Source organism: Triturus cristatus, chromosome 8 (genome assembly GCF_964204655.1).
Source record: "Triturus cristatus chromosome 8, aTriCri1.1, whole genome shotgun sequence".
NCBI lineage: Eukaryota > Metazoa > Chordata > Amphibia > Caudata > Salamandridae > Triturus > Triturus cristatus.
In genome coordinates, this window is record NC_140591.1 from 475,667,003 (window position 1) to 475,692,726 (window position 25,724).

Genomic DNA, 25,724 nt, shown 5'->3' on the forward strand with positions numbered 1-25,724 from the left:
AGGCTTCATTCTGCTGGGCATACCTACGGAACTCAATATCAATGCCACAATGCTATCTGTCCGGCAAAGGATCACGTCCGGCTATGCAAGCCGAGAGCGTTTGCAAGTCTTATGCGCATCCAATCCATCCAGGCGTGAAAGTGATTTGACACCTCTAGCAGGATGACACAAAAAACTAAAATATTGCAGTCATGGGTACACCCACTCAAATCTCCTGTGAGCTCAGTTACAACAGCCAACTATCCTCATAAAGCTTGTCTGTGGGACTAATTATCGCACCGATTGGCATTTTTAGGTCTCGCCTAGCTATTGCGTAGCAATTGCTATGCAAGACTATAGTAAGGGGCTCCCAAAAGAGGATTGCATGGCGAGCACGCGCACAATCGCGTGCATTGTGCCGCCATGCAATCCATTTGTTATCGTACTTCAAAGGGTCCGCTCCCCCGCCTGGAATGCGCTCCCCCGCCCCAGCCAAGCACGCGCGCCACGCTCCGCCGGGCTTGTCTTGTTGATTCCAGCCGTTGTTACCACCAATTTGTATAAACACACGTTTTCAGCATATAATTATTCACATTACATCAGGGTTTTCCAACTCCATTCATTCACAATCACAAGATAGAGTTTTAAAATTAATACTTAAGTAAATTGTAGCATTTTTAGGGAAAACAAGCAGCTGCAAGGAAATCTTGCCGGTTTGTGAAATAAAGTGCACCAGTGCACTGACCTAGGAGGCTGCACTACCGGCAGGCAGGCCAGTCACCGTCTGCTGGAGACATCACCGGCACAACTAAGCTTCAACCTTCATTTATTCAGACATCTGGTTATATCGACACCAGGACACAACCTGCATGTCACATGGTTGAGCTCTGGTCAGCCCACTCATTCCATCACCCTGCCAGTTTTCATAGAGCTACGAATCCACTACCAACGCAGCTATCAGCAGAAGTGCATGTGTTGTGCTTGTGCGGCCACATATGTGTAGGAGACTTTGAGCTTATTTGTGGTGTTCGGACCTAACCACAGAACATATATTCGTTATGGATTTTGTGCCTAGTAGTCTAATGCATACTGTGCCACCAGAATCACACCCTTCTCCTGCTTGGTGAAAATGAGCCTCCATAGCTACGCCAGCTCGGGCCGCTCCGGGTGCAGAGAAAGGCTGATTCGTAGACCAATGTCCCCTTCAGCATAAGTGCCGTTCCCTGCGCCCACCACCGTGAGATCGCCAAAACTGTGCAAATGTGTGTATAACTCCCCCGGGCGAATACCATACAGCCACATCACACCTCCGAGACTCCACTGGGCAATTGCCTCAAACCACGAACCGGAGGGCAGATTCTCAAACAACTAGGCCAAACGAGTGGACAATTCCCGCCCTGTGAATGCCGGGCGTGGCGTGCTTACAGCACAATGGCCCAGCCATAAACAGTCCGATGGGCGACCCCCTTGCTCTACATTGGTCTATGCTAGCCAAAAACGTCCAGCAACTGTTCACCAAGTAATTGGGCACCAGCATGCGCCAGTTACAGCACGAAAATGCTCCAACCAAGACCCCCGACGCAATCCATCAATCTCTCCGCATTACAAAACAAGCATTTGCAATGCAATAGGTCTCGCATTTGTGAAATTTTAAGCTATTGGCATTGTAAATGACAATGCCTTTTATTTATCTGTTTTTAAAATCAAGAGATAGATAAAAGCTTTGTCATTTACAATGCCAGTAGCTGAAAGTTTCGCTAATGCGAGACCTATTGCATTGCAAATGCTTGTTTACCTTGGGATGACTGTTCATTATCCTCCTGTCCCACTCTGCTTCCTCCCTTCCTCTCCATTCCCTCCCCTCCCGTCCTCTTCCTTTCTTCCTCCACTTCCTCTCCTCCCCCACTTCCTCTCCCCCCAACTTCCTCTCCCTTTCCTCCTCCACTTCCTCTCCCTTCCTTCCCCCCACCTCTTCTCCCCTCCCTCCCCCACACCCTCTCGACATGTGCGTGTCAGTAGATTCCTTAATCTCCTTCTGACTAATCAAAGACAGATTTCCTAGAGGCTGTTTGCTGAAAAATCGAAATGTTTGTCAATTTGTTCTGAAAAAACTTACTGTATGTACACATACATCCTACCTTGACATTTTCAATAAATATATGTTGCAAAAAAAAAAGAAGCTGATTAATATGCTACTGCCGATGCAGAGTGACAAATTAGATCATTGGTTAAATATTGGGCCACATTATAAACCACTGGTGTCCCACAATTTAGTTACTAAACATATTAGACTAAAGGCGGATCTCTGTTTTAATTATTATTTCTACTGCTGCTTTCACAGATTCTGCTCTAAAGTACCCTTCTTCGTCTCACTATACCAAAAACTGGGATAAGCTGGTTGGGGAGATCAAGGAGGAAGAGAAGAGTGAAAAACTGGAAGGAGACGCCGCTTTAAATCAACTCTTTCAACAGATATATTCGGATGGTTCAGATGAAGTAAAACGCGCCATGAACAAATCTTTTGTAAGACATTTAATACTTTTAAAACCTCTTGATAAATCGAGAATGAAAATATTTTGTTGTTTCACTATGCATGATATTCTGTATCTTTTAGTATTGCCCTATATTAAATTATGAGTTATAGGTTTCCCTTCCTTATGGTGTATTCCATATCCCAAGCTTTGAATTATTCACCTCTTTTTGTGATGCCCCTAGGTTTTTTTATTTGATTTGTAATTTGTAGAGCGCAACAATTACCCTAAGGCATCAAGGCGCTAGAGACCAGCCGTCCAGAAGCAGGATGGAAAGGGAAAAGAAAATCCAGATAGATGCCAGACCGAGAAAAGCCAGGTCTTAAGAGCCTTTCTGAAAGGGAGCAGAAGAGGAATAGACCTAAGGGCAAGGGAGTTCCAAAGTTTGCTTTCTGCCACCAAGAATGCTCTGTCCCCCCACTTCCTCTATTTGGAGCGAAGAACGCAAGGTTCTAAGGGGGAGTGCCAACTGAACATAGTTTTTTATCTTGACAGGTAGGGAGAATGCAGTGATATGTGAACCATACAGAGTGATTTTAAACTAATGCGTTTTTTGATAGGGAGCCAGTGCAGGGATTCCAGGTCCTTCCTGGTGGATTGTTTCCTGGGAATGTCCAGAACGAGTCTTGCCAGTGCATTCTGTAGCACCTGGAGTTTATACTTCATACTCTTATTGGCAATCAGGTATAATGAGTTGCAGTTGTCGAGTCTGGACATTGCCATGGTAATATAACAGTTTATATACCACAGAACACAAACTGAATCGTGTTCTTTAATAATAAGTATTATTTCTCATTTTGCCATCCCCACAAGTCTGATTTGGGCCTGGCAGGATTCGAACCTCCGAGCTACTATATAGTGTTCAGCTCGCTGAAACAGGCAATATGTAACAATATCTTAATGTTTTAATTATTTACTTTACATACAGTGGGAGTGCTCTGCACTATATTTTCAGGTAAACAATATCCATTTTTGCACCATTACCATGACTTTTATGTACTCCAGTGTGTATTTCTTCCATCCTCGTTGGTTCTTTATCAGTTCTCTATTAAAACTAACTACTCCTGGTAACTTAATACGTATTGTATTCTAGGCACAACTCATCAAAATGCACATCCACTCTTTAAAAGTTATCTTTTTGCCTCAGACATTAATCAACCAGCCATGAAAGATGTGTAGCCAGCTGCCATTAAAATAGGCTTGAAAACAAATTCCTCTAAAGATACTCTCACCTTCACATTTTTGATACATTGCCTGCTCTTTGCACATTGTTCCTTGTAGGAGTGTTTTCGATTGCGGAGCACTTTTACAAATAGGTGGAATTTGCTATTTTTTCTATTCTAGAGCAAATTCGGGCTTGCTCTAAATGCAAAGAGGAAAAGGCCAATGCTTGACAGTTGATTTTAGAACAATTGTCAGGGGTGGAGCAGTGCAATCACTTTAATGGCAAGCGCATTAGGTAATTACATTGCCCAGATTCCTGACATTGCTTTTGAAAGCGACTTTCCCAGCAGTAGTACCTGTGTGTGGCACCTGCCTTCAAGCATGCATACGTCACACACAGGCAGGTGGCTGCTTTAGAGCATTGTTATGGGCAGAGCAATATAATTACACTAAGGGAAGTACCATTAAAGTTATTACATTTCCAGATCCCTGGCAGTGTTGGACTGCACAAATACCCCATGTTCCATGAATTGAGAAATACCCACATGCTTCCCTTTCATCACTAAGAGTGATTAGGAATGCGTGTGCTGCAGGACACTTCACCTGAAATGTGCCTGTTTTTAATTTGGGACAGTCACAAGCAGTCATACCCCATTCATGGGCCCATATGTGTGTGTATACGTATGTGTGAGATATATGTATGCGTGTGTGTATATATATATTTTCACTTAAAAAACCATAGGTTTCACACACGTTATAGTTAGGAATTAGCATTTAAAAAACCTTGCAAATTCACTTAAAAAACCATAGGTTTCACACATGTTATAGTTGACTGGACATTTCACTCGTAAAAAACCATTGAAATTCCCCCGTTATAGTTAGTTCAGATAACTATAACCCGCACGACCGCAATCCACTGCTGATGACGTCACATATTACATCACTCATGACATGGTCAGTGACATCACTGATGACATCATCCTTGTGATAGAGTGGCGGTCGCGCGACTTATAGTTATCTGAACTAACTATAACGGGGGAATTTCAATGGTTTTTTACGAGTGAAATGTCCAGTTAACTATAACATGTGTGAAACCTATGGTTTTTTAAGTGAATTTGCAAGGTTTTTTAAATGCTAATTCCTAACTATAACATGTGTGAAACCTATGGTTTTTTAAGTGAATTTGTAAGGTTTTTTAAATGCTAATTTATGTATGTATTATTATATTTTTCATATATTTATTTTACAATAAACTACCTATGTATATAGTTAAAGATTGACTGTATCCTGTAATATGGAATGGCTCAGCTCTTTTTTTTTTTTATTTGGATCAAGTTGAACAGCATAGTTAATATCTTCTATAAACTTATAAACAGTTTAAAATGTTATTTATGTTTTTTTAAGTTTTTGAAAATGTTTTTTTTTTTTTTACTTTTTTTTTCACGGTGCGCGCACCCCGCGATTTTTGGAAAAAAAGAAATAAAATGTTTTTTTCACCCTTCGGGGTCCTTCAGGGACCCCCTGACAAAGGCTAGGGAGTCAGGAACTCTCTACCCTGCCCCCTTTTCACGTTCTCCACCTTTCTTTTTCACTGCCACACACAAAATGGCATCCGACACTTCCTGATTTCGACCGATTCGAATGTTGACTGACATCTAACCACCAATCAGAAAGACGCTCGCTCACGGCACCGTGCGCGTACGGTGCGCGCCTATAGATATTTATGTACTTTTAACTGCAATTTTCTCAGGAACTACTGAACAGATTGACACCATATATGCAAAAGGCACATGCCTGACCTGATTACTACCTCTTGGTAGGAGCTGAGCGGAGCGCCCCATTAGTTTTGAAAATTTCGCGAGGATTCGTCAACTGGCGCAAAAGTTATTCCAAATAGAATTTTCAGATTTCCTATGGGAACTCGGTCCTAACTATAACTATCTACTGGGGACCGCCAGTAGATAATATATATATTGTGCAGTCCTGCTGTGACGTCAACCTACGCCAGAGCACAGGGACTAGTGACGCTGATTGGAGGAAGTCACAAGCATGAAAGACGGCGGTAGTTGTTACCGCAACCCACTGGGGATTAATTTTGAACTGCAAATTTTGAGCGATTACACGGCTACTCACATGAGGAAAACGCAAGTCACTACATTAACCAGTAGGCCACGGGAGTGGGCCACGCCCACATGGGCGTTAAAAGACTTTGACTAATGCTGTTGCCGTGATCATCATTCGCAGATGCCCGCAGCCCAGGAAGAAGTGCTTTTCAGCACGAAACGCGTCGGCAAGACTGGCAGGACCTTGATTTGTGCTGGGCAATTCCGCTGTTTGTTCATTGCATTCCTCCAATAAAGAAAAGGCATATACCAAACTCACCGGTGTGGGCTCTCTCGATCCAGGCAACCTTTGAGTGGATGTATGGCGGCGCAGCCTGAGCCGCGAGAGAGGCCCCGCTGCACTTCGGTGCAGTCCTGCTGTGACGTCAACCTACGCCAGAGCACAGGGACTAGTGACGCTGATTGGAGGAAGTCACAAGCATGAAAGACGGCGGTAGTTGTTACCGCAACCCACTGGGGATTAATTTTGAACTGCAAATTTTGAGCGATTACACGGCTACTCACATGAGGAAAACGCAAGTCACTACATTAACCAGTAGGCCATGGGAGTGGGCCACGCCCACATGGGCGTTAAAAGACTTTGACTAATGCTGTTGCCGTGATCATCATTCGCAGATGCCCGCAGCCCAGGAAGAAGTGCTTTTCAGCACGAAACGCGTCGGCAAGACTGGCAGGACCTTGATTTGTGCTGGGCAATTCCGCTGTTCGTTCATTGCATTCCTCCAATAAAGAAAAGGCATATACCAAACTCACCGGTGTGGGCTCTCTCGATCCAGGCAACCTTTGAGTGGATATATTATATATATATATATATATCTCAAAGGTTACAGGGATCAGTGTGGCCCCCTTCTAATTTCTTAATAAAGCCCCGGGGAGATGGTGGTCCTCAGTGCCAAGATTGGCCATAGGAAACTGGATGCGTGTGCCCCTCCCCATATTATATTAAAAATAAGCCCCCGGGACCTGGCATACCCAGGGGCCCTAATACAAACAAGCGCGTTAGACCACACTTTTTTTTGTCATTTTCGCGAGGGTTTGTGAATATTTGCTATTTTTTCCACAGTTTAAAAACAAAAAAATGCTTTTGACCCTGGCAGGGTCCATGAGAACTCCAGTACTAGGCCTAGGGGGTCAGGGTATTCCCTACCTTGGCCACTTCTTTAAAAAAAAATAATAATAATTTGTTTGGGACGTGTCGGAGTCCCAAAATGGCTGCCAACACTTCCTGGTTGAAGTGTTGGCAGCCAATCGGATCTCAGCACGAGATCGGTTAGATTCGCAGAGCATCCGCGTCCCTAGATTTACAAATTTGGTTTTCTTTTATTATCTCAAACTGCTGAACGAAATTACGCCAAATCGCAAAAAGTATGCTTTTTGGACCAAGATCTAGCTTTCTGCCAAATTTGATGTAATTCCTTCCAGCGGTTCGGGCTGCAGTCTTGTCTAAAATCTCTATTGAAATGAACATGGGAAACCTACTTTTTTGGATCAAGCCCCACTCCCCTTTTCTCTGCCCCCGCTTGACGGATCACTCCGAAACTTTCCATGTACAACTAGACAAAATGGGGCACTTTAGAAAATTTCGTAAAGATTCTTCAACCTGCACCAAAGTTATAAGCAAGTCAAAAAATGATTTTCCTGTGGAAACTAGGTCCTAACTATAACTACCTACTGACGGCCAGTAGACAATTATATACACACACACAAAAGGTTACAGGGACGTTCTAGTTAGGCTAAAAATGTCACTCTTACAAAACCATAAAAAATCAGCAGTTATAGTTACCTACGCTATTACTTACGCCCCCACAATGCACTGCTTATTACCTCACATATCACATCACTCATGACATGGTCAGTGACATCATTGATGACATCATACCATGAGTGTTTCGTAAACGTTTGAGACTTAAAGATCTATACTAAGTTATAGTATAAGTTAAATTACTATTCTTTCTGCCTAAGTAATTAGTCATACTATTTCTAACATATCTCATCTGAGTGGCTGTGTGACTATCAGTGTGTGAGTGGATGTCTGAGTGGCTGTATGGGTGTGTTAGTGAGTAGCTGTATGAGTGATTGGCTGTATTTGAGAGTGAGTGGGTGTGTGATTGACTATGGGTGACGGAGTGGCTGTATGGGTAAGGGAGTGGCTATATTGGATAGTGAATGTCCGTGTGAGTGGCTGTATGGGTGAGTGAGTGGCTGTAATAGAAAACAAATCCCTAGCCATTTATAGCATTACAGTTGTTGCAAATCTCAAATAACACACATCATGTAATACACAATATTCTAATATGAACTCAGTGTAAAACTAAAAAATGTAAGAAATACAGTTCTAATTTGAAATAGTTAAAAACAAGGTTTATTGCAATATAAAGACCATTGTCAAAATAAACAGTACATAAAATATCTCTGTCGTATTTTGTATGTCAATAACACATAAATTCATTACAATACGGATAATCATAAACATAAAACACACAGACTTAAACCGTGGCAACAAAAATGTGTCTGAGTGTGTGGCTGTGTCAGTGGCTGTATGGGTAAGTGACTGGGTGTTGAGTATCTGTATTGGTGAGTGAGTGGCAGTGTGAGTGGCTGAATACGTTAGCGTGTGGGTGTGTGAGTACCTGTATGGGTGAGTGAGTGGCTGTTGGAGTTTCTTTATGTGTGATTAAGGGGGTGGGAGAGTGGCTGTAAAGGTTTATGTGTGGGTGTGTAAGTGTCTGTATGTCTACATGACTGGATGTGAGAGTGGCTGTACTGGTGAGTGAGTGGGTGCCTGAGTGGCTGTATGGGTGAGTTAGAGGATGTGTGAGTGGCTCTATGGATGAGGGATTGGTTGTGTGAGTATTGGTATGGGTCTGTGAATGGGTATTTGAGGGGTTGTATGGGAGTGGAGTGGGTGCATGAGAGGTTCTATGGGGGTGTGAGTGGGCGTGAGTGGTTCTGTTGATGTCATCAGTGATGTCACTGAGCATGTCATGAGTGATGTAATATGTGAGTTCATAAGCAGTTCATCACTGGGTGTAAGTTATAGTTAGTGCAGGTAACTATAACTGCTTGAATGATTATGGTTTTGTATTTTGTAAGAGTGTAATTTTTAGCCTAACTAGAACGTCCCTGTAACATTTTGTTTATATAAATATATATTTATTTTACCTAAAGGCTTGGGGGGGGGGTCAGGTATTCTTACCCGCCCCCTTTTCATGGTTTGTTTGGGGACTTGGCTGAAGCAGACTCCCAAGGGGGCTGTCAACACTTCCTTTTTGAAGCGCTAGCAGCCAATCCGAGCTATGCAGATCTCTGCACAAGCTTGTTATGATTCGCAAAGGCTTTGTGATTGTAGATATACAAATGTGGATTTCCTTTACTATCTAGAAAACTACTGAATGGATTTACACCAAATAACAAAAAGCACAATCTGCGGACCAAAAGCAAGCTTTCTGCCAAATTTGATGTAATTCCGTTCAGTTCAGGCTGCAAGCGTGTCTAAAAAGTGTATGGGTATGAACATGGAAAACACACTTTTTTTTACACCTCCCCCTTTTCTCAGCCCCCGGTTGACAGATCTAGAAATTTTCCATGCGCAACAAGAATCGCAGCTGTGTGTTTTTTGGGAAAATTTCTTGAAGTTTGGTTAAATAGACACTAAAGATACAGACAAGTCAAAAGACGCTTTTCCTATGGGAACATTGTCCTAACTATAACTACCTACTGCCAACCGCCAGTAGTATATATATATATATGTGTGTGTGTATATATATATATATATATATATATCCATACGAAAGGAGCCCAACAGGTGAGGCGCCACACACGGTCATACAATGTCCTTTTAATTTGGCAGATTGCAGGGAAAAACAGCATCGATTCTTCAACATTTTTACAGCCAAACATGTTTCGGGCTTCCTAGCCCTTGCTCACTGGCAAAGAGAGGCACAGCTGCCAAGTCTTCCGCCACACTTGTAGCGTTGATTTATAGTCACGCCCCAGGGCGTGTACTGACACAGTATTGTGGTCGATGTAGTTTGTAGAACAGCGGGGCCCCTCCACTAAATTCGATAATCCTCTAGTAGGTTGTTGCCAGAAGTAACGCTGTGTCCCTGCCAGTAAATACAGCCAAAATCGGTTACGCCGTTCCTTTTTCCGTTGTAATAATTCACAACGCTGGAGCCGCTCTTCCGCGGCGGGGCACCTCGCGACCCTGGGCGGGGCCGCTATACATCCATACGAAAGGAGCCCAACAGGTGAGGCGCCACACACGGTCATACAATGTCCTTTTAATTTGGCAGATTGCAGGGAAAAACAGCATCGATTCTTCAACATTCTTCGGTCGTTGCTCCACAGTGAGAATGGTGTATCCGTTCTCGTGGCCCCCTTGGGATCCTGGGGTGGTGCAGGCTTGGCGGAAGGGCATCCGCCTCGTAATCTTCAAAAACATCGGTAGCCCAGTAAAGCAGCACTCAAGACCAACGACCAGGTTTCCAGCCTTTATTTTAAGTATGGCACCGAAGAGCAACGACCGAAGATTGAGGCATTACACCAAAGCTGGGGCCCACTTGCAGGGCCTTATTTGCAGTTATTAGTGCACCGTATAATGGAGGCAATAATTGGGCACTACATCTCCCATAAAGACATACGTGAATAAGGGGCGTGATATTGTTTAAATGAGGGAGTGTCCTGCCCGCCTGAGCACGAACTTTCCAGCCTCTGCCTCTGATGAAGAGAACTACTCGAAACGCGTCAGGTGAGGGGAAAGCTGCCGATTTTACCAGCTTCGGAGATGATGCCATACTTAAAAATAAAGGCTGGTAACCTGGTCGTTGGTCTTGAGTGCTGCTTTACTGGGCTACCGATGTTTTTGAATATATATATTACCTACTGGCGGTAGCCAGTAGGTAGTTATAGTTAGGACCACGTTTCCATAGGAAAACCTCAACATTCTATTTTGAATAACTTTGGCGCCGGTCGACGAATCCTCGCAAATTTTTCAAAATAGGTGGGGCGCTACGCTCCGCTCCTACCCTGAAAGTCTCGGGGGGGATCCGTCAAGCGGGGGCTGAGATAAAAGGGGGGTCCCAAAACGCGTTTTTCCCATGCATTTTTCCATAGGACCTTTAGAACGAGCTACAGCCCGAACGGCTGAACAGAATTACTCAAAATTTGGCAGAGAGGTAGTCCCTAGGTCAAGGAAGTGCCTTTTGTAGGTTTGGTGTAAATCTGTTCAGTAGATTCTGAGAAAATAGCCTTTAAATCAATATATATATCTGAGCCAGCTTACGGTACGCTTACCGTACGCTTACGGTAAGCGTACGGTAAACATTCGAATCGGCCGAAACCAGGAAGCGGCGGCCGCCATTTTGTCTCTCGCACTGAGTGTTGTTTATCAAACATGATGGCCAAAAACATGTTACGGGGCTGTTTTGACAACTCCCTCCCACATAGTCATGTTGAGGGAGTCCCCAAACATCCCCCAAGTGCAAAAACGGTTTTATTTTTTTTTCGGCAATTTCGCGGGGTACGCTTACCGTACGCTTACCGTAAGCGTACGGTAAAAAAATAAAAATAAAAAAAACACTATCCACACTTACCCCACCCCCTGTGCTTTTGGTGGCCGAAGGCCACCAAATGTACAGGGCTTATGTTAAGGGCAAAAAACACTATCCACACTTACCCCACCCCCTGTGCTTTTGGTGGCCGAAGGCCACCAAATGTGCTGGGCTTATTACAATGGAAAAAAACACTATCCACACTTACCCCACCCCCTGTGCTTTTGGTGGCCGTAGGCCACCAAATGTACAGGGCTTATTATAAGGGAAAAAAACTTAGCATTTAAAAAACCGTACTAATTCACTGAAAAAACCATAGGTTTCACACACGTTATAGTTAGGAATTAGCATTTAAAAAACCTTGCAAATTCACTGAAAAAACCATAGGTTTCACACATGTTATAGTTAGCGGAAATTTTACTGATAAAAAACCAGTGAAATTCCCCCGTTATAGTTAGCGCAGGCAACTATAACTCACGCGACCGCAATCTTCTGCTGATGACATATGTGTCTTTATGAAAAAAAAATATTTGTAATATATGTATAGCTAAAAATGTATGGAAGAAGACATGGGCAAATAAGTGTCTAAATACAGTATTAGCATCAGCAGAGGATTGCGGTCGCGTGAGTTATAGTTGCCTGCGCTAACTATAACGGGGGAATTTCACTGGTTTTTTATCAGTAAAATTTCCGCTAACTATAACATGTGTGAAACCTATGGTTTTTTCAGTGAATATATATATATATATATCTATATATCCATAGGTTTCAGGGGTGTTATAGTTAGCTGGACTTTTCACTTGCAGAAAACCATTGAAATTCCCCCGTTATAGTTAGTTCAGCTAACTATAACTCGCGCGCCCGCAATGCACTGCTGATGACGTCACATATTACATCACTCATGACATGGTTAGTGACATCACTCATGACATCACTCATGACATCATCCTTGTGAATGTGTGTTTTTCTGAAAATTAAATATGTTTTATATATGTATATCTCAAGGTCGATGGAAGAATAAATGGGTATATAAGTGTCTAAATGGATGATTTGTTTTTGAAAAATTGATTGTGTAACTGACTGATTAAGTGTATCATAGTGAATACATGGCTTAGTGAGTAATGTTTAAATATGTAAATATCTGTATCAGTCTCTCACTTTGTGTATAAGTGGCTGCATGGGTTGGTGAGTAGCTACATGGGTGTCTATATAGGTTATTAGTTGGTTTTTTGAGTATCAGTCTGAGTGTCTGCATGGTTCGGTGGGGGGTATTACGTAGTGCATAGGTGCATGAATGAGTGACTCACTCTTTGTATGTGTTGAAGACAGCATGTGTGCAGGACTGTATGGGTGGATGAGTGTGTGTATGGGTGTGTTAGTGAGTGAATGACTGTCTCAATGGTGTCTTTATGAGTAACTACATATGTTTTAAACTAGTATATGTGACTATTGGTGTATATAAGTGAGTATATGTGAGAGTGAGAGATTGAAAGAGTTCCTGTATGAATAAGTATGTGTTTCTATAAGTGATTGTTTAAAAGACTAAGTATGTGTAAGTTTCCGTAGAAGTAAGTGTGGTGGTGTGTGCATAACTGTGTATGCAAATAAATGTATGTTTGATTCTTTATTAGCATGAGTGACTATGTGTGTGAGTAACTCTATGGATGAGTGGCATTGTGTAACAGGATGTATAGGTGTATGAGTACATATGATGAGTGAATACATGTATGAGTGACTGTATAGGACTGTTGGTGAATGAGTGGATGTGTATGTGGATCTTAGAATTACTGAAGAGGTTGTTGTAACTGGTATTGGTATGTCCATTGTTTTGAAAAGTTTAGTCTCTATTTTTGAATGTGTGTATCAAAGGTTATATTAGTGTGAGAGGAGGTCTGCCACTCTATCACAAGGATGATGTCATCAGTGATGTCATCAGTGATGTCATTTGAGATGTCATTTGAGATGTGATCAGTGAAGTCATGAGTGATGTCACTGACCATGTCATGAGTGATGTAATATGTGACATCATCGGCAGTGCATTGCGGGCGCGCGAGTTATAGTTAGCTGAACTAACTATAACGGGGGAATTTCAATGGTTTTGTACAAGTGAAAAGTCCAGCTAACTATAACACCCCTGAAACCTATGGTTTTTTCAGTGAATTTCTGAGGTTTTTTAAATGCTAATTCCTAACAATAACGTGCCTGAAACCTATGTTTTTTTCTGTGAATTTCAAAGGTTTTTTAAATGCTAATTTCTAACTATGCCAACAGAGATAGGACATGTGAAGAAAGAAGAAAAAATGCACAAAGAAAAAAAAGAAGTGCAGAAAGAAGCAACAGAAGTCCTCAAAGACGAAGAAAAGTGCAGGAAGAAGGATAACGTGCAGAAAGAACAAAAAGAAGAGCAGAAAGAAGCCTTGTTGCAAAATAATCCTGTACCCTCCACTTTTTCAGACGGATACTGGTGGTAACTGAGTCTGACTAACCAGTCCTAGAGCCAGTGCTATGTTAAAAGACACTTAGAATACAGTGAAAACACCCACATACACTAGGGAACATTATGCGTTGGGGTCCCCCTGTGATTAGCATGACCTCCTATGTAAGCCCCTAGTATATAATAGGGCAGGGGGATTAAAACTACCTCTTAAAACAGGCCACAGGGCGTTTTTGCACACGTCACCTCAGGCCCCGTCCCCTCCCTTCACCACTGTGTAAACGCGCCCTGTGGCTGTTCTAAGTTGAGAGATTAAGTCCCCTTGAATCCTAAGGGTCCCTAGGGTCAAACTAGACCACTAGGTACCTCCAGTAAGCGCCACAGAGCTGCGTTGCAGAGAGGTGTAAAAAGGGGCTTGGCCTCAGAACACCTGTCTGCAGCGCAGCTCCCTGGTGCATACTGGAGATGCCTGTTGGGCTAGATGGCCCTCAGGGACCCTCAGTATTGAAGAGGAATTAATTCCCCCAACTTACAACTCGCCAGGGGGCGCGTTTGCAGAGTGCTGCAAGGAGGGGGCGTGGCCTCCGGCACGATGCCAGTCTTTTATTTATTTTAATTTTTTAAGAAGGGGGGCTGTGTGGTTCCCCTTCTTATTCTAATTTATTGGCCCTAATGACCCCATCCCCCAGGGCCTGTCTCCTAATTATATTTTTTGACCCCGATCCCCAGGGCCGGCCACTGTTTTTTATTATTTTAAAAAAATATATATTTATAGACACACCTAGGACATGCTGGACAAACCGTACGTACCTATCACCATGATGATTTGCGTGATATTCATTAAAAGGCGACTATGCATACAATGAATCCACGTGGAATGTATTTACACCACTAGTGAAGCTCTGACATGTCTGATGCCCTACCGTGCCTAATCCCGGTAGACACGCTTGTCGTTTATTTATACAAACATGGGTAGCTATTGACGGGCACATTTAATACACATGCACACCAAGCCATTCAAAGGGGATTTGACAAAAATTCGACCAAAACTATGCAAGAAACCCCCCTCACGGTTAATAAAACACACATCCACTGCCGGATGTGTAATACTTTTTATTTTACTCTCTAGAAAGGGGACGAACATCACTTGAGAGTCACAGCGCGCTCCTGGCAGAGCCCAATGCTGTGTTACACCCACCATTGCCTGCTGAGTGCCACACACCTCTGTGTTGTATTCCACTAGCTAGTGCATATGCTATGACACTCTCTAGCCCATGTGCACTGTAACACCACCCCGTGAATATGTCATGGCACACTTGTCTTCGCACGGGTTATATTGCCCCATCTAACGTGCCTTCCTCGATGCCTATGTTATAACGCACAGTGATATGCCATACATATTACAATCTGGGATCCATATCTTTGTCACAGTGCATATGCAACGTTACACTCCCCAGCACATATTTTATATTACAACTTTAGAGACTAGTTAGGTTACACAACACTGCCCTGTCCATATTACACTCCAAGGCGCATATCGCATAGCATGCGCTAGTGCCTGTGCTATCTCGCGCTCTACAATGAATCTGTCATTGCGCACAATGTATTGCATATTATATTTCACGCCCGGTTCATCTTATATCACACTTTTTGGTGCATAGTTTATACCATACACTATATCTAGTTTTCATTTTCAATCGTGCTCTCAGGACTATGTTCTATATAACACTGTGTTCACCTACCCTTTTCACGGGCATTATATTTTGCGATAGGGGGTGGAGAGTCAGGGGGTGTAGAGTCAGGGGGTGTTTCTGCCAAGTGAGCCCGGAGTCACAGTCACAAACGTCCTCTTCTTCCTGAATAAAAGTGAGATTATGCTGCATACTTGTTCATATTTTAAGTAGTTCGCACAGACACACGTTTTAAAAACAATAATGTTCCTAATACCCGCCTTCTCTTAACAGTTAGCTTGCTGCCCCATCCCCCTCCTCCCTATCCTCTGTTGTGTGAATCCATGGACTAGCCTCCTCCCTCCTGCCATGCATGGTCTGATGTGCTGCCACTGCCCTCAATTTAGTATGATGTACCAGTCCACTCCTCCTGCCCTCCATTGCCCAATTCTATGCCCCATCATTGACCTCCTGCTTAAACTCTGTGCTTAGCTTGCTGCCCCTATTCTCCTTCCCCCTGCCCTCCGATGTCTTTGTGCATGCCCCTGCTCCATCCTTTTTGCCCACCATGTTCCATGGACCTGCCACTCCTATCTACTCTGAGTGTTCTGTTGAGCTGACACTCCCCTCCCACCTGCCTAGCATTGTCAGATGACTATAACCTGTCCCTGCCACCTCCACCCTGCCTGACAAAATGCCATGCCCCTATCCTCTTCCTCCTGTCCTACATGGTCCATTGTACTGCCACACCCTTCTGCCCTCCCTGGTCTGTTGTGCTGCAACTGCTCCTCCTGCCTGCCCCGTGCGGTTTGTTGTGAGGCCCCTTCCCTGAACTTTCTTGTCTGTGCACAGTTCCTGACCCTCCCTTCTATCCTCCATCGTCCTTTGTGGATGCCCCTGCACCCTCCTTCTTGCCCATCATAGCCATTGTGCTACCACTAACCCTCCCACTTGCCATGCATGGTCTTCTGTGCTGCCATGGCCCCTCCCACCTTCCCTGTGTGGTCAGTTAGCTGCCCCTGGACCCCTCCCACCTTCCCTCCATGGTCTGTGTGTATGCCATCACAGTCTCACTGTTGCTCTTCATGGTGTGTCTTGCTTCTAGTGCCCATCCTGCCTGACCTCCATGACTATCTTGCTGCTCCTGCCCTACCCCCTTACCCCCAGCTCTCTGTTTACATGTGCAGACCCCTACTCCCTCCCTCCTGGCTGGTCTGTTCCATTGTAATGCCCCTGATCCATCCCTCCTGCCCTTTATGGTCTGTTACGCTGCAGCTTTCTCTCCTGTCTGTCCATTATGGTCCTGCCTCTTGCCCCTCTGTTCTCTGTTGTCCATGTGCATGGTCCTGTCCCCTCCCTCTTGCTTTCTACGGATTGTTGTGCTGCACTCCCGTCCTGCATGCCCTGTGCGGTGTATTGTGCTGCTGCAAACCCTGATGCCTGCCCTGCAGGGTCAGTTTGGTGCACCTCTCCATGTCCCTCCTGTCCTCTGTTATCCAAGTCCATGTCCCTACCCCATTTCCTTCCATGATCCAATGTACCATACTTGCGAACATTTTGAACTTGGTAAGAGGGCGATTTTGAAAAAAAACTGGGGTATTGATTTTCCCCTTTGAGTTACATTGAAAAAGAGGAGATTGTAGACAGGAGACAGATCAAATTAAGCCCATTTGAGCTTAAAAGCATTTGACGTTTCCTGGCTGAATCGGGTCTGTTGGCATGTATGGTTGTACTACCATTGCCTCTTCCTTCTGCCCACAATGGTCTATTACATTGCCACAGCCTCTCTTGCAAGTCCTGTATTGTTGGTTTGTTGCCCCTGCCCCCCTTTCCACTGCCCTCCATAGTCTGTTGTGCTGCCACGGCCCTTCCTGCCTGCTCAGTGTGGTTAAATTGTTGCCTTTGCACCCTCCTACCTGCCTTCAATTTTCAGAGTCCGTGCCCCTGGCCTCTGCCTCTCAACAGTATCCTAATGAACAACTAGATTGCTAACATTCTATATTTATTACAAAAGTGTGGAACGCCTGACGTCATCTTGATGTAATCAAAACTGTAATACCTAGAACATTTCCTTTAGAAATTACATATATGAGAGGGTCTTATTGGCATCAAAATTAGGGTTAGTGCTCTAAAAGACTAAAATAAGGACATATTTTCTGAGTTTTCAAATAGCGAGAAAGCACTTTTAAATTATTTGTTACCTTTATGTTTTTTTATCCAGTTGACCACTTGATTAAATGTTGCACTTAGGGGAGAGGATGTGGTGTTACTTCCAGAACTGCAGACTTTGCAACTGGGGAACCAGGTTGGAGTTTCTGCTTCAGCTCGACATTCTGTGATTCTGGTCAAATCACTTAGTCTCCCCATGTCTACAACCAAAATGAATTTGTTCTTGTGTGATGTAACCAATGCTCATGTAAAGCACTCCAATACCTGACAAGTCTGCACTATATAACACTGCAAAACACAAAATAATAAGTGTTTTGCACACTTCTGTCATTGGGCTATATTTGGGCTACATCTGGGTGATTTTAGGCTACATTTGGGCTCTTTTGTCTCCGGTGGCCATCTTGGGAGATTTATTTGTTATGAAGTTTCCTAATTTCCTCAAGTACTGCAGTCTCCTCAGTAGGAAATGCTTTCAGTTTTTTACTTTGATTCCATCATGAAGGTATTCAGATATGTCACACATTTGCCATAAATTCTGAATGTTAGCACTCTAGTTGCTCATTAGATCACTGTAGTAAAACTACTGTTCACCATGGAAGTCTGCTGCTGGTATTGAAAGTGCATGTTTCAGTCTGCATGTCAGAATTTTTTAATGAAATAGAAGAGGATTTGAGAAGTCACTCAAAATGTGCCCTAATTTTTCTTTCTGCGGCACTAATCATACTTTTTATGGAAAAATGAACCCCCTCATTTTGTTCCTTTTTAAATTAAATATTTTAAGAGTTACCACTTTAATCCAAGCAAGATGGCTTCAGGTGTGCCATACGTTTATCATAAATAGGACTGTTAGCGCTCTAGTTGTTCTTTGGAACACTCTGGGAAGCTGCAGTAGAACACAAAGGAATCAACTGACAGTCTCTGCCCCTGTTGGATGTAAATGTTTTACTGAGAATGTCAGACTTCATTCTCACATGACTGAGAAAGATAATGTGAATTTACAGAAAATAAGATCTCAGTTTAGCTTATAGATCACCTTCTAAACCTCTGTGGGAAAAGCATGAGAAAATATTTTTCTCTCAATCATGATATCCCAGCAGAAGGCTTTTTCACATGGTGAAATCACCTTAGAACGTACCACAATTCCTAAAATGAGTATGGTACCATCAACAAATGATTTATAATGTAACTAAAGTCTTAAAAACTTCTATTAACTGCAGTGCTTTTTAATGAGGTGCTATCATGTATATTGGTCCCAAGATGGCTGCCAACACTTCTTGGATGAAGTACTGACAGCCAATCAGATCTCAGGATGAGATGTGTGGTTAGGCTCCGCCCACATATATATATATGATTTTACTTTTGATTTTCTCAGGAACTACTGAACAGATTGACACCAGACCTGCAAAAGGCACATCCCTGACCTGAGGACAACCTCTCTGCCAAATTTCAAGTAATTCTGTTCTGCCGTTCGGGCTGTACCTTGGACTAAAGGTCCCTATGGAAAATTGCATGGGGAAAACGCGATTTGGGACCCCCCTTTTTTCTCAGCCCCCGCTTGACGAACCCCCCTGAGACTTTCAGGGTAGGAGCGGAGCGGAGCGCCCCACCTATTTTGAAAATTTCGCGAGGATTCGTCAACCGGCGCCAAAGTTATTCCAAATAGAATGTTGCGGATTTCCTATGGAAACACAGTCCTAACTATATCTATCTACTGGCGACCGCCAGTAGATAATGTGTATATATATATACATATATGTTTTTCTCCAAAGATTTTGCATGGTCCGCTGGAATAAAAAATTACAAACATTTGTTTCTTTTTATCTTATAAATGAACATGACGCATGCCTTTCCTTATGCACCTGGGGAAGGGAGGGTGTTTAGTGGTGAACAACCATATTTCTTCGCCGTGTTTGTTTCTAAGCCAGAAAACTGATAGAGGTATTTGGAGGATGTACCCTTAAGCCTGAGTGGCCAGACCAGAGTTGGGGATGGTGGCAGTAAAAAGGAGAAAGAATTCAGATATTGCATCTTTGCTTCCATGGCAGTATGGCAAGAACCTGATGCTGCTGATAAAGATACTACCAGTATAGTATCTGTTATTATCCGAGCAGATTCAAATCCAAGCCTATTAAGTTATGAAGAAAAGTGCACAAAGTTAGAAGGCTCTAATTTCCCGTATGCTTCAAGCCTCACATAATGATGCTAGGTCAGGTCAGGTCAGGTAAACCTGCCTAGAATCAGACAATCAAAACTTAAGTTAAAAGTGGAGATGCGGTGTCTTTAGGCAGCTAATATTCTTCTGAAGGCAATCTTTATTTAAAATCTGCGAACTTCAGGCCAAATGTTGAGGCGAGAATACTCTCCAGGCCCTTTGACTTATTTCCTAGGCTAAAAACAACTATGTTGGTCAGAATATTACGTTGGATGCGGACTTCTTACCCACACAAAAGGTTTCCTTTCTTTCACCCCTACACAGATCTGCAGGCGCTCAGCTTTCACAAGGAAATCCTCAATCTTGATTTTATTTTTCCCCATACCATCAGACAGCATACCAAAACTGACGTGCACACAAATCGAAAAGTAGTGTGAGATTAGAAATGTCGGAGACAACCAAGCAAAATTGTCTTGAAGCCACTCCTTCCTCTGCTTAGTATATCTAAAGAGGACACACCTGGGAGTTTGCAAATAAGCTTCCTGACTTTCCCCTTTCTCTCCAGTGACACTGCTTGTGTTCTTCTGCAGCATTAAGGTGCCAGACCACTGCAGGAAATCCTTACAGAAAGTTCAGCAGGTAGTTCTGTTATCAAAGAAGTTCACCTGCCCGAGCTCAGTCAGAGGATGCATGCTCAATTCTTCCTGCTGAAAAGTAATCCGGACGGTGGATTGCCATGCTATATCTACTAAAATTAAACTTCTATATCAGAAAATGATTATTCTTTATAATGACTATTAAAAGCTCAATGCCTCTGCTGCAAACAGGGGCTGCCCCTTGCTCTTTTTGCTTAGAGGACCCATATTGCCAAATGCCTGTTAACCCAAAACTAGCACATTACCAAGGCCCAAGGGGGAAAATCAACAAGGAAGTTGTGTGCGCTAATCAATCAAACCTTGCATCAACTGAAAATACTGTAAGGAAGAAGTACATACCCATCTTCCCCCAGGGGTTGACCATAGGATTTTGTAGTCTGTGTAATCAGTTCAGAGTTATGGTCATCTGAACATTCTGTAGGGTGGCATAAAGTTCTCCAGCAAGCTATGTCTTTTTTTAACAGGAGGGACGTGTCAAAAATGTAAGTGTTTTGTGCGTAAATAATAATTGGATACATGTCTCACTCTGTCAGCAGTTTCTTGATTCAGAACAGGATCATCCAAACCTTCTTTTTTCTCTGTTCCAGTCAATGAAATCTTCAGCGTCTGAAACATAGTATTTCATGCAATACATTCACTGTGCCCCACTGCATTGCTTCCCTGTTTTAAAAATTTCCAAAAGCATATGCATTTATGAAAGATCCAATGCAGAGAAAAAGAGCTTACCTGTAAGAATTCTTTACTTGCATATTTTTCAAGGATTCACACATGGCCCATACTCCTCATGAGTGAAGCAAAAGATATTGGTGTAGGATATTCTCTATTTTAGTGAGAGTAAGACCGAACCTTCGCTGTACAGTTTGAGGTCTACCCACTGATTGGCTGAAGCAGAATGATTCACTGTTGTGTCAATTGGCCATTTATTATTTTGTTTTAAAACTATGTATCTGAAAGAGACACGTTAGTGATATATTCCTTACCTTAGAATAATCCCCAGGCGTCCGACTGGATCCGGAAAGTTTTGCTAGCAGTACCATTGCGTGTCAGTAGGTGGCGTCGTGCGGCTCCGCGTCCGTCGCTGGCGTCATAAGCGCCGAGATGACGTCACAGAGACTACTTAGGCACCACCCATGCGCGCTGACGTCAGTTCTGTACACGACTTTCCGCGCCAGGAGCGCAGAGCCATGCTAGAAACTGACCACTGGTGCCAAGAAACTAGGGCCCTGAAGGGGATGACCTTAACCCTAGAAATCAGTTCGCAGAACGGGGAGGATGGGTGGGGCGGAAAGGAATCTATCACTAACTAATGTCTCTTACAGATATATCGTTACACAAGTAGTAACTTGTGCATCTGAAAGAGACACGTTTGTGATAGATTCCTTACCTTAGAATAGATACCCCAGCAATAGCAACCCCGGTGGTGGGTTTGCGAACAGATAACACCAGAAAGTCACGGAACGGCCAAAGAAGCCGTCTCTTCGGACCTAGCTGCCTGACAAATGTCCTGCAAGGGAACGCCGTGTCCCAAGGCAGTAGTGGCTGCAGTTGCCCTGGTAGAATGGGCACGCAACCCCACAGGAGGCTTCTTCTTAGCCAAGGAGTAACATGCTTTGATGCACAGAACGACTCACAGCGAGATGGTTCGTTTGTGCATGGCCCGACCTTTTTTGTCAGATTGGTAATCTGTAATATTTAAAGGTGAAAAATACCTCATTTGGACAATAACTGTAGGTGCTCCTAAGTACCCTTCTTATTGTGCAGCATTAGATGGGTCGTTTCCAGTAGGTTTATGGGCATCAGTAATGAGTTTCTTTACTAATGGGCCAGAGCCTATTCTGCTGTCCTATTTGACATAGCAGTGCAGCACAATAACTTTCATTGAAATCGAGATAGTCTTGTGCTGCTTCAGGTCCTGCATCTTTTGCTGTGGTGTATTTTGCACCTAAGGTTAGGAATGTAGATGGACGGAAATGACACTAGTTACCGAAATGTAAAGTAGGTTCTCCGAAGCTGTAACCTACCTGGCATGCTCTTTTCAGCTGACGCCTCCCCCATCAAGTGATTTGCTGCTCTGGAATAGAAGAGATCTTGCAGTGCTGGTTATGGTTACACTTTTGTTCTTCAAGGGGTACACGAGTGATGCGCATGTTCTTTTCAAACATTCTGTGCTTTTGGACTCTCTTTTTATGGTTGATGGTTTTGTCCAGCCTGTGCTCGATTCCAACCAAGAGTGAATCTGTTTGAATATCTACATCACCAACCAGGTGACTGGTCCGTCTTCCTTGTGTTTCCTAGAATGTTGCCCTGTTCCACACAGTTTTCATTTTCCTATCTGTATACCTTATACAGGACATCAATCACTCTGAGTTACGTTCTTTACCACACAAGCGAGTCCTACAAAATCTATCTGTTGCAGTTAAATAAGTTTATTCCCATTTTCCATGGCAATGCCAAACAAAATCGCTTTCTCCTTGTAGTTATAAAGGCAGTTTACATTTCTGATATCAATGTTTGATTTATGGCGATATGAACACAGTGGTGCGTTGCAGGTCACAGATGGAAGATTTCGCTCTTTGCTAGGACTTACCACATAAGCAGCTGCAGTTGTATGCACCTACTGAATAGGGAAGAGCAGCTTTAGATTTGGCGAACCTGTGCCGAGAGGTGGTGGATAGAATGCTTACGAATGTCTCAGCCACCGCAGTCGCTTGAGACTGCATTCCAGACGATTTGTTTCCGATCGCTCCAAACGGGGGCAAGCAATATGCAAATTAGTCCTAAGTCTGCTGCAGTAGTAAGAGTCCTGCCCGAACGTCTGGTTCGATTCCCCCTAGAAGGAACACATACAAATCCAGTTCCTTTGCGGACACTGCTGGGCATACGTCGAAATTAAAGCACCACTGAAACAAAAAGGTGATTTGTGGAATTGGTAAACTGTTGCCCATGTTATTGAGAGGCTTTTGGTATTGTTGCATCACCAGAAAGTATCACCCAGAACACCAGTTTTTAGTGGTTCACGCTGAATGTTTTTCTGTTTTGCAGATGGAGTCTGGCGGAACTGTTTTAAGTACCAATTGGACGGATGTTGGAAAAAGAAAGGTGGATGTGAATCCTCCTGATGACATGGAGTGGAAAGAATATAACTGACAGATTTGCTTTCTGCATTTAATCACTTTGGGGGGGATGCACCATACACGAGGAAATTAATCTGAAATTCATGCACTGACGGGTTGTGGGAAGATTCTTTATCATGTTCACATTTGCTATTTACATTCTTAAATGTATGGCCAAAAGTGAAAGTAGATTCGTTATTCTATTGAAAACTTCACATGACTCGTTGTAAATGCGATCTAGTCGTACATTTGGAGCAATTGTGCGTGGGGGTGGTGAAAGAACAGATAACTAAAAGTACACTATTCTGTGGCCTTTACAATTGTGAAATTACTTTATTCTCCCGGTATTTCTATAAATGTGTAATTTATTAAAATTGGCACACTTCCAGTCACATTGATGCTTGATATTGAAACCGCAGTGTTCAGATTCAAACTGTTTGGTTTTTATCTGATTGAAAACAAATTTGTAAATAAACCTTTTATATAAAGCTGTTATTGTTGTATTCATTAATGGCGCTTTTTTCAGAAGCTTAGATTTCTAAATGCATTATTACTATTGTTTAGTATTATTTGCTGGCAAGAGTTCGGGCGGGGGGTTGACTGTGGTTCTTAGTTTAACTAAGGAAGCCCCTAAAAGTGCTCTCTCGTGTATTTAAAATTTATTTTTCTTTATCTGCTTCTTACAGATGACTAAAGTGGCAATGTAAATGCCTAAAACTGTAATTTGGCATTTCTCTTCAGCTAGTAGATGTCATATAGGTTTTGCAAACACCTGATAACAGCCTCAAATCAACCCCAGTGGGACAGCAGTCCACAGTATCAACATAATTTAGAGAGTTCTTTATCCTTTAGTAGAAATAGTATCTGTGTTTGCTTTCTGTTGAAGTCTTAACAACATTTAAGAGAATAAAGCAACATTAGTGAAATCTCCGGAGAGGCATAGAGCCTTTCATTTCGATGTATTTTTGAGCAACCATTTGATGATATGTAGCCGACAATGGGCTATAACTAAGCCTTACAAAATTATAACCTATAGGCCTAGCAAATGAATTGCAGAGGTGTAGGCATGGAAATAGAAATGACAATAGTTGAGTTTAGGGGACGGTAGCATAAGCTATCCCATTAGTGAAATCTCCAGGCAACATAGCAGCTAATTCCGACATTACGGTAGCATAAGCTATCCCAATAGTGAAATATCCAGGCAACGTAGCAGCTAATTCCGACAGTGATAGAGACTAAACAATGCCAGGAATCATGTCAAGTATCGTTTTAGACTCCGGAGACGACATTACCAGGCCTAACAAAGAACACATGGTGCATCAACTTAACATATTTACTACAGAAGGATAACAGCTAAAAACACCCAGTGCACAACCACAGAGTAAAATATGGGCATTTATCGGGGGGTGATAAATTCAGTCTGAACTGCATAGATCACCATTAAGTAGGGGTTGCCTCCTGGAAGAATGGAACCCCAGATGTGATTTTATTTATTTATAAAGTGCGAACATGACCCAAGAGGGTATCAGAGCGCTTTACAAGTGGTCAGAAAGGAACACATTCAAGAGCGAAACAGGATGTGGTGGGTCCCAAAATGAGTCAGGAGACCACCATAGGGACCAAGTCGCCAGCAAAATATACATGATCATAGAAGTCCATTACTTTACATGGGTTTAGCAAGTGTGGGCTAATCTGGTAGGCTACTAAAGACCATGAACCTTGGAGGAAGAACTAGTTCATTAGTAGCACTTTGACTTCCTTTTTAGGTCTCGCCTGAACCAGCGCATGTGCTGCTCTGACGTGACATTTAGTGAGTGGGCTTTCAAAAGTCTGACCGGGTGGCATAGAGCGTGTGGTTACGTGCACAATGACGAGCAGAGGCGCCATCTGGCTTTTCTCTCTCGTCATGGTGTGCGCACATCACACACCACTCGCCAGCCTGCTTTCACTTTTCCCGTCACGCACGCGCGCACCACTTGCGTCCTTTTTTTTCTTTTAGCAAGCAAGCGCGCGCACTTCAATGCTCCTCCCCCACCACAGATCGCGGCCGCGCGTCTTGTTGATTTTGCTCACTTCCCTTCCACCGATTGTCCTTTCCACGACGGGCCCTCTCGAGGTATGTTTTATTCCATATGGGAGAATTTTTTATTTTGTGCCGCACTCACATTTCTCGGCAAATGC

The 25,724-nt window shown here is 43.2% G+C and overlaps 1 protein-coding gene across 1 annotated transcript in view; it reads left to right on the top strand.

Annotated features, from left to right (window-relative positions):
- The window catches only part of SUGT1 (SGT1 assembly cochaperone of MIS12 kinetochore complex), a 205,121-nt gene extending 181,090 nt beyond the window's left edge, over positions 1-24,031 (top strand). The window contains exons 7-8 of the mRNA XM_085621970.1: positions 2,321-2,502; positions 23,473-24,031. Of these exons, the coding sequence (XP_085478096.1) occupies positions 2,321-2,502; positions 23,473-23,577 (287 nt within the window). The 3' untranslated portion in view covers positions 23,578-24,031. The remainder of the gene's footprint in view (positions 1-2,320; positions 2,503-23,472) is intronic.
- The last annotated feature ends 1,693 nt before the right edge of the window (positions 24,032-25,724 follow it).